General features: G+C 35.8%; 2 protein-coding genes across 2 annotated transcripts; both read left to right on the top strand.

Moving 5' to 3' along the window:
- Window positions 1–1556: 1556 nt before the first annotated feature.
- LOC142170412 (uncharacterized) lies at window positions 1557–2399 on the top strand. The gene is made up of 2 exons (XM_075232316.1): window positions 1557–1778; window positions 2214–2399. Exons 1-2 carry the CDS (start codon window positions 1557–1559, stop codon window positions 2397–2399), a joined length of 408 nt encoding a protein of 135 aa, XP_075088417.1.
- On the top strand, window positions 2396–2737 carry LOC142170411 (uncharacterized). The gene has a single exon (XM_075232315.1). It carries the CDS (start codon window positions 2396–2398, stop codon window positions 2735–2737), a length of 342 nt encoding a protein of 113 aa, XP_075088416.1.
- The last annotated feature ends 5663 nt before the right edge of the window (window positions 2738–8400 follow it).

The following is an 8400-nucleotide window of genomic DNA, read 5'->3' as shown; positions in this document are numbered from 1 at the left end:
TCATTCAAACTGAAGTTTTTAAGTTATGAAATAGGTACAAATTTCTGTTTTTGCCCGAGGGGTTGTATACGAACTAGGTTTTGCCCGAGGGGCCTATTATGATTTTCATCTCTTTTATTATAAATGGTATCGAACCCCTACTAGAACTGTTGGAAAGCATTTTCAAATGGTTTTTACCAAAAGCTGGATTTTAAAATGAGACGATTGACTCGTTTTCAGATTTGCAAGCCTGTTGTGCTTATTGAGTTATCATAAATGTGGATTCATTATTTCCTACTGCTCAGTCTTTATTTACTCTTATTACTTACTGGGTTGGAGTACTCACATTACTCCCTGCACCTCGTGTGCAGATTCAGGCATTTTGGAACCCGGTAGCGGGTGATGATTGCTCAGACGCGGAGTCATCAGAGTTAGCAAGGTGGTTGTACGACGTTCGCAGCACTACTTCCTTCCTCTCATTTTTATTACTGTCTTTAGTACATTTTAAGACCCTTGTTATATTTTGACCTTGGTAGATGCTCATGACTAGTCACACCCCGATGTCGGTCTTGTGTAATTATTCCGCGCTTTTCTTTTTGAGGTTCTTTATGAGATTATCGATTTATAAATGCTATAAAAACAACTTTTATTGAAATAATGGTTGATTTGGGAATTGTGTCGGCTAGCCTTTTCTTCACGAGAGGCGCCATCACGACCGGGTCCGGTTTGGAGTCGTGACACGGAGATCTACAGTTTCTTGGGATTAGCGGGTTACTATCGGCGGTTTGTTGAAGGATTTTATACTCTTGCATCTCCGTTATCCAAGTTGATGTAGAAAGAAGTGAAGTTTCAGTGGTCAGATGCTTGTGAAAGAAGTTTTCAAGAGTTGAAGGCTAGATTGACTACGGCGCTAGTGTTAACACTGCTAACAGGTTTGGGTGACTTTGTAGTTTACTGTGATGCCTCTAGAGTTGGGTTGGTTTGTGTCTTGATGCAGAAAGGTAAGGTTATCTCTTATGCTTCTAGACACTTGAAGATCCATGAGAAGAACTATCCTACCCATGACTTGGAACTTGTCGTGGTTGTTTTTGCTTTAAAAATCTGGCGGCATTACTTGTACGGTGAGCATTGTGAAGTATACACCGACCATACAAGCTTGCAATATATATTCAAGTAGAGGGAATTAAACTTGAGGCAAAGGATATGGTTAGAACTATTTAAGGATTATGATTTAAGCATTCATTACCATCCGGGAAAGGCGAATGTGGTAGCCGACTCGCTAAGCCGAAAGTCAAGAGGTACCTTAGCACATTTACCGCTAAGTAAAGAGCTTGCCGCTTGTGCCATAGCAAGTTCCTCTCTTATTGAGCTTGTCAAGGCTAAGCAATTTGAAGATCCAAATTTGGTCAATATTCGAAATAGTGTAAAATCTATAGAAATCCTTGCATTTTCTCTTGATGAGGATGGGGTGTTGAAGATGAACGGTCGCTTGTGCGTGTCATATGTTGATGGGCTTCGTAATAAAATTATGGATGAGGCACACCGTTCGAGATATTCTATACATCCAGGGTCTATAAATGTACAAAGACTTGCGGGAGATCTATTGGTGGAATTGGATGAAGGAAAACATTTTGGACTTCGTGGCTAGATGTTTAAATTGCCAGCAAGTAAAGGCTGAGCATCAAAGACCTGGTGGGTTGGCTCAGAATATTGAGATTCCACTTTGGAAGTGGGAGATGATTAATATGGACTTTGTTGTGGGTTTGCCTCGCACTCGCTTGAAGCATGACTCTATTTGGGTGATTGTAGACTGACTTACGAAGTCAGCGCATTTCTTACCAGTAAAGATTACTAACACAGCACCACAGTATGCTAAGTTGTACTTGAAAGAAATTGTCTAACTTCACGGGATTCCAACTTCCATTATATCTGATAGAGGGGCCCAATTTACTACTCATTTTTGGCAGTCCTTTCAAGAAGGATTGGGTAAAAGTGTCAATTTGAGTACCACTTTTCATCCACAAACTAACGAACAAGCAAAAAGAACTATTCAGACACTTGAGGATATGATGCGGGCTTATGTCCTTGATTTTGGTGGGAACTGGGATGAACACTTACCTCTGATCGAATTTGCCTACAATAATAGTTATCATGCTAGTATCCAGATGGCTCCATATGAAGCTTTGTACGGACGACGTTGTAGATCACCTATTGGATGGTTTGAACCGACATAGGTAGGTCTACTTGGTCCCAATCTTGTACATGACGCCTTAGAGAAGGGGGCTTTGATTCAACAACGGCTTAAGACTGCAAAAAGTCGACAAAAAAGTTATACAAATGTACATCGACGTAAGTTGGAGTTCAAGGAGGGTGATCAAGTGTTCTTGAAAGTATCACCAATGAAGAGCGTTATGAGATGAAGAAGGGAAAGCTAAGTCCTAGATTCATTAGCCCATATCGTATCTTGAAAAGGATTGGGGAAGTAACCTATAAGTTGGAGTTACCTGCATCGATGACTTTAGTTCATCCCATTTTTCACGTATCAATGCTACGAGGGTATGTGCATGATCATGCTCACATCGTCTCACCAAAAGTAGTAGAAATAAATGACAGCTTAACTTATGACGAAGAACCTGTTGAGATTCTTGATAGGCAAGTCTGTAGGTTGAGGACTAAAGGCATAGCTTCAGTTAAAGTGTTATGGCGTAATCATGACAAGGAGGCTACTTGGGAGGCTGAGGAAGATATGAAAATCTGATATCCACACTTATTCGCAACTTCTGGTATGACTATTTTTTTGAAATTTTGAGTTTAGAGTTTATTATAACTTACTTCGATGGGGCAAGTGATTGATTGATTTATCTATTGCACATGGTTGTTAGACTTGTCTTATGTTGATAAATTTAATTATTGTGATGTTGGGAGAGGCTAAGTACTGATGTCCGGAGATATATGAAATCGCGGATACATTCATTAAGGTAGTTGTGTTGAGTTGAGCCATGTAAGGCCTTTTATATTGTATTCTTACAACTCGTTGTGAGGTTGAAATTTTGGGATAAGCCTATTAACGAAGGAAACTCTGCTGAAACTTTTTAAAAACTTTTTGGAGAGTTAGTCAAATTTTGAAGCCTTAAAGAGTTAAGGAGTAAGCAAAAGGCTCAGAGATTACGTTTTGAGACTTTAACACGACAAGAAATTTACATTCGAGGACGAAGGTTTTTAACTGGGGGAGAATGTAAAGCCCCGTAAATTCTTTTAGTTAACTCCTACTAAAGCTTGAAAATTCAATGTAATTAAATCTGAGCTACATGATTATTCAAGTGGAACAAAGTTATTGGAATGCTTAGGGATAATATCGATAGTTAATCATTGAATTAGTGGATGTTACAAGGTCATCAAATGCATTTGGAGCATTTCAAGTTTCTATTCATAAGTGCTGAAATTTTGAGAATTCAATGGTATGTAACCAACTTGAAGAGTTGGGATTTAATAAGGAAAACAAGGATTTAAAATCCTAGTCTTCAGATGACAACGAGAAAGGATTTAGAAAACTAGGAAAAGTGGTTGGCCAACAAAGAGACAAGTGGGGGACGATGGAATTAATTAAATAACAAGGATAAGGAAATAATGGAAGTAATTATGAAAGATAAGAGAAAGTGGGAAATAGAATGATTAAAGTTAATGACCAAAATGTTGCTTCTGTGATGGAATAAATTAGAACCCAGTGAAGGCTTGCAACTCAGCACTCGAAATTTAGAATCCACAGTTGAAGTTTTTGTAGGCATTTTATAAAGGGAGAGATTATAATATATTTGACTTAGTCTTGGGGATAAGAGAGAAGGAGCAGCTATTTACCATTAATACATCTTCAAGGTAAGAATTAAATGTCTTTCTTTGATAAATTGATTCATTTATTACATCTCTTAACCCTCCAACATCGTGGGATTCATAGATTTTTTAAGATAATCTCAAGGACATTTCAAGAAACTCAAATCTTGAAACTTTTAGGGTTTGACAAAGAGGTAATTCTTCACTCCAATCTTATGTACCATACTCCAAGGGCGTAGTAGAGTATATTTATAAAGTTACATTTGTATTTAAACATCTATTCATAAAACCCTAGAAGTTAGCCTTGAAATTGAAAAGTTGGTTGGTAAGAATGATGAATAGTGATGGGTGTTGTTTGAACGATGTTATTTTGAGTTTATAGTGGAATGACTAGATTCCATAACAAGTTTAATGAATAAGTTGGAGTTAAAATTCAAGGATATCAAATAATCAAATGAGGATTTTTGTTAAACTTATAAGATTAGATTTAAGTGTTACATACTTAGTTGGTTTAGTAGGTATTGTTGTGGTTCGTTCATGAATTATGTGAGTTCGTATATGTAGATCGTAACTCATTGGCGTTATTGGATCATTTGTGATAAGGTTGGAAGCAATTTGAGGTACGTTGAAACTTACTACCCTCAGAACTTTTCTCCAAACTCATATCGAAACACGATTAAACTGAGTTTCAAAATGCGAGTCCTAGCTTGTGGGGACGAGTGAGTTGGGATTTTACCATTCTTGCATCATAAAAGATTTAAGTGATATGAATATTATTTTCCTGAAATGTTGTATCTTAATTAAAAAAACTAAATAAATAAGGAATAGCATTTGTACTAGTTTGAAATGAAAATACATGAGTTGTAAAATATCTTGGATATATCTATTCTTAAATAGTTGATTTGGCTATAAATATCATCATTGATAAATGTAAAGGTTTTGGGAGTTACTTAAATTCATCGAGATTGACCTTGGACATTTTTTCTCATTAGGTCATGAAACTACACGTGCCGGTGTAGGCGTAGAACCTACCTTACGGTTGGGGACTACGGCAGAGTACTTCCCATTAGGGGTACTATTGTGCTACTTTATTAGCATAGCCGAGTCGATTCGTGCGGCACAACGATGAGACGACCTGAGCAAGTAGGGTATATGATACTTGTCGCTAGATACATAACCTAGTTGACCTTCTTTCGTGTCGGTGATGGTATAGTGCTCCCGGTAAATGAAAAATCTAACATGATTTTGCAAAGATCAATGATAAAGGAAGACTTTAAAATATGTTTTACCATATTATTTTATTGTACCTTTTAAATTGTTAATTGATATTAATACTTCTTTCTTGATATCAATTATTATTGCATATCTTATGTCTTCTTAAATATCGTCCTATTTTCCTTTTTTTGGGGGGGAACGGTTCATGATTCGTACTAGGCATGTGAAGCTTAGGCCTTTCGGCCACATTTTCATTTTCTATTTTCAGGGACTGGACTTGAGCAATTTGGATCGCGTGGATAGGGAAGCTCTACATTTCCCGTTGACGTTATTTGGTGAGACTCCACGCTTGTATTTGTGGAGGACTTTATTATATTAATATCCTTTTGAGCCACGGGGTTATGCTTTGGCTGACTATTCCAATTCGTGTCATAGAGATTCCATAGACAACAATAGTATTCATTTTGGGTTGTAATCCTATGGTTACTTACATGGCGTGCATGAACGAAATTTTTTTTATTTTTTTGAAGCTTTGCCTTCAAAGGAAAATATTTACTTAAAGACATTATTCATGTTTTGCGTATATTTTAAAATAATTTAAATTGAAGAGCCTTTCGCATCCTCCTATTAAGCATATAGATGTGTATTAATCTATAGGATGGTTCACTCGGGTCGGGTAGAATACCGGGTGCCGGTCACATAGTTTTAGGGCGTGACAGGAATTCAGCCCTCGAGCTTAAATACCCTCGAACTGATTGGTGCAAGAACAGTTAAAAATATAACAAGCTGACGAACAAGAATATGAGCTAAAGAAAAAGTGTTATATTGCTTTGATATCCAGAATGTGTCCCTTACGAATGATTGGAACTCCTCTGTATATAGTAGAGGAGTCCTAATTATGGTATAACTCTAATTACAGAAGGAAATCCCATGATTAGCTAATTAACCGCCCTTGATTTTATCTGTTTCGAGATTTCTACCATGATCTTCAACCAGTCACTTATATTATTATGCTACCTTCGATCTTGCTCGATGTCTATCTCATTTGGTCCTGATCACTACCGGCCTCGATCTTGACAAGTACCTCGAATTTCGAACTCGGTACCTTATCCTCATGCCTCGGTCCGATCTTTTATGGGATCGATTCGATCATTCACACTGGTCCGATAAATCGGTAAAATCGAATGGGCCCGATTTTAACCATATACACGCTGACTTTTGATTATTACAAGCTTATGTTAAAAAAGTAACACAATTTGTATAACTAATTAAGACCAAAACAAGTTGACAATGAACAAGAACGTTAATTGAAGAAAACATGAAGCCGTCGTCTTTAATTTTACCAAATACATTAATATTGTTTTGACATCATTACAAGCGACCAACCCTCTAATTGCCCCAATGTCATTGGTAGGATTCTTATGTAGGGTTTGGTCGGTGTCTAAGCTAGTTTGGCTTCCTTTTGTCGTCCAGTCATGACATATATTGAAAAAAATAAGAGATATAAATCAATTGGAAGTAGAGGGTATTTAGAACAATATCGTAAATAAGCTAGTGATGCAGTGTTAGGTATCAAACGAGTGGTTATTAGTACGAATACAAATTGGCATTAATTGGAGATAGTTTATTCTTTAAGTAACGACAAACAGTCAAAGTTAGTGATAAAATAAAATAAACTAGAAGGTCAACTCAATGCTAAACCTCTCACGAAAATGTGAACGAGGAAGACTAAAGGGAGCTGTTGATTAAAAGAGATGCCTTATTTTAAGAGGACTCGTACGTGTTGGGGAATAATAGAAGACCTAGCTTTTGGCTAAATTTTAAATTTGAAGTTTTTAAATAATCTGAGTTTAAATGTCAGGCTTTTGTTAATGAGGAATTAATTAGTCGTAGTAGACGATGACATTGGCATGCAATTTACATACAAAATTGTTGTTCTTTCCGGGATAAAGTCCGTTATCCTACAATTGTAAGATAATGAGGTTTTAGTTCACTAATTACATTATCATCTTCTAACTACCTGCTCTCGAGCCATCATATGTCTTATTAGAAGTTGTTTTAAGCATCTTATGTTGAGTGGAAATATACCATTGTATTGTCGAAGGAATTACTACCCGGCAAGAATCTTTTTCCCTCTTGATAGTGCTTTATCGTGAAATACGTAGATCGTACATTAATTAGTACTCAAATAATAGGTGTCCTACGTTGCTTGGAACCTCCAAGCATGCCCTCCGGTGTGTCGAATCCTTTAAAGATATATTTTTGGAGGATCCATGATAGAATTTTTAGAGGATGCGAACATATAGCTATGCTCCACTAGAATCTATATATATATAATTAAGGGACATTGCCCAGGTGATGTGGCAAGCCTCATCGAGCAGGAAACCCAATTATCTTTTTTGTCAATTATTTGGCTTTTGTCCTATTTTTCTGTTAATCTGCTATTTTTACAAATCGAGAAGTCGCTTCTTCAAAAACCAAAAGTCACGTCCTTTCTCTTCATTCTCATTAAGAAACCAATTATGACATCCTTAAAAATCCAAACAAGCGGCATTCAATGAAAGTTGAACTTGCCCGTTTGCTTACAAAATTAAAAATAATTGTTTCCTTGCCCTTTTACTTTTATCTCTTCACTAATGCCTCTTAATATGTTTGAAAGCCCAAACGTCTTTATTCAGTGAAAGTTAAATTTGTCTGTTTCACACCCTTCTGCTTCATTACGCAAGGTTTGTTTTGGCACTATAATCGAATATTGTTGAATGTTTGTGGAATATATCAACAAAATTATCATTTTTGCAGGATTGTCAACCTTTATTGCCTCATCATCAACCTCTAACGCTCTATCAATGTGGCTGACTTTATATTTCAAGTTTTTTATTTTGTTAACGCAGAGGTAGTTCTCACTTTGTGATTACTTGGTTTATAGTTATTTTGAATTTTTTACTTCTTTAATTTTTAACATTTTGCTTATGGATTGTGGTATTTTTTTAATTTTCATCTTTTTTTCTTTTGTGCCAATAGATGCACTCAAAAATAGATCTGAGACTAACAAATATGTAATTTATTCTAATTATCCCTTCCTCTGTATTTCTTTCCTCTCTTTTTTTTTTCAATTAAAATTTTGATCTTTATGCTTATTAGCATGTTAGTTTTACCTTTTAGATATTCATATTGTCAATGTCATTGTCTAATTGGGAAACAAACATTTATAATTAAGTGTAGAATCTAATGTTAATGTCTTTATTTTACATGTACAAAAAGCTTTTTCCTTTTTTATTTTTCTTCTTTAAATATACAAATTTATACTTGTATATTGTCTCTGCTTTTTCCTTTTTTCCTTTAAATTGTTACATTAAGGTATTTTTTGGTGAAAAGTAC

Source organism: Nicotiana tabacum, chromosome 16 (assembly GCF_000715075.1).
Source record: "Nicotiana tabacum cultivar K326 chromosome 16, ASM71507v2, whole genome shotgun sequence".
Classification (NCBI taxonomy): domain Eukaryota; kingdom Viridiplantae; phylum Streptophyta; class Magnoliopsida; order Solanales; family Solanaceae; genus Nicotiana; species Nicotiana tabacum.
This window is presented reverse-complemented; position numbering and strand designations above follow the sequence as displayed.

Coding starts and splice junctions, on each gene's coding strand:
- LOC142170411 (XM_075232315.1), top strand. CDS start 2,396: ATGAAGAAGGGAAAGCTAAGTCCTAGATTCATTAGCCCATATCGTATC.
- LOC142170412 (XM_075232316.1), top strand. CDS start 1,557: ATGTACAAAGACTTGCGGGAGATCTATTGGTGGAATTGGATGAAGGAA. Junction 1,779..2,213: donor TGAAGCATGACTCTATTTGG/GTGATTGTAGAC, acceptor GAACCGACATAG/GTAGGTCTACTTGGTCCCAA.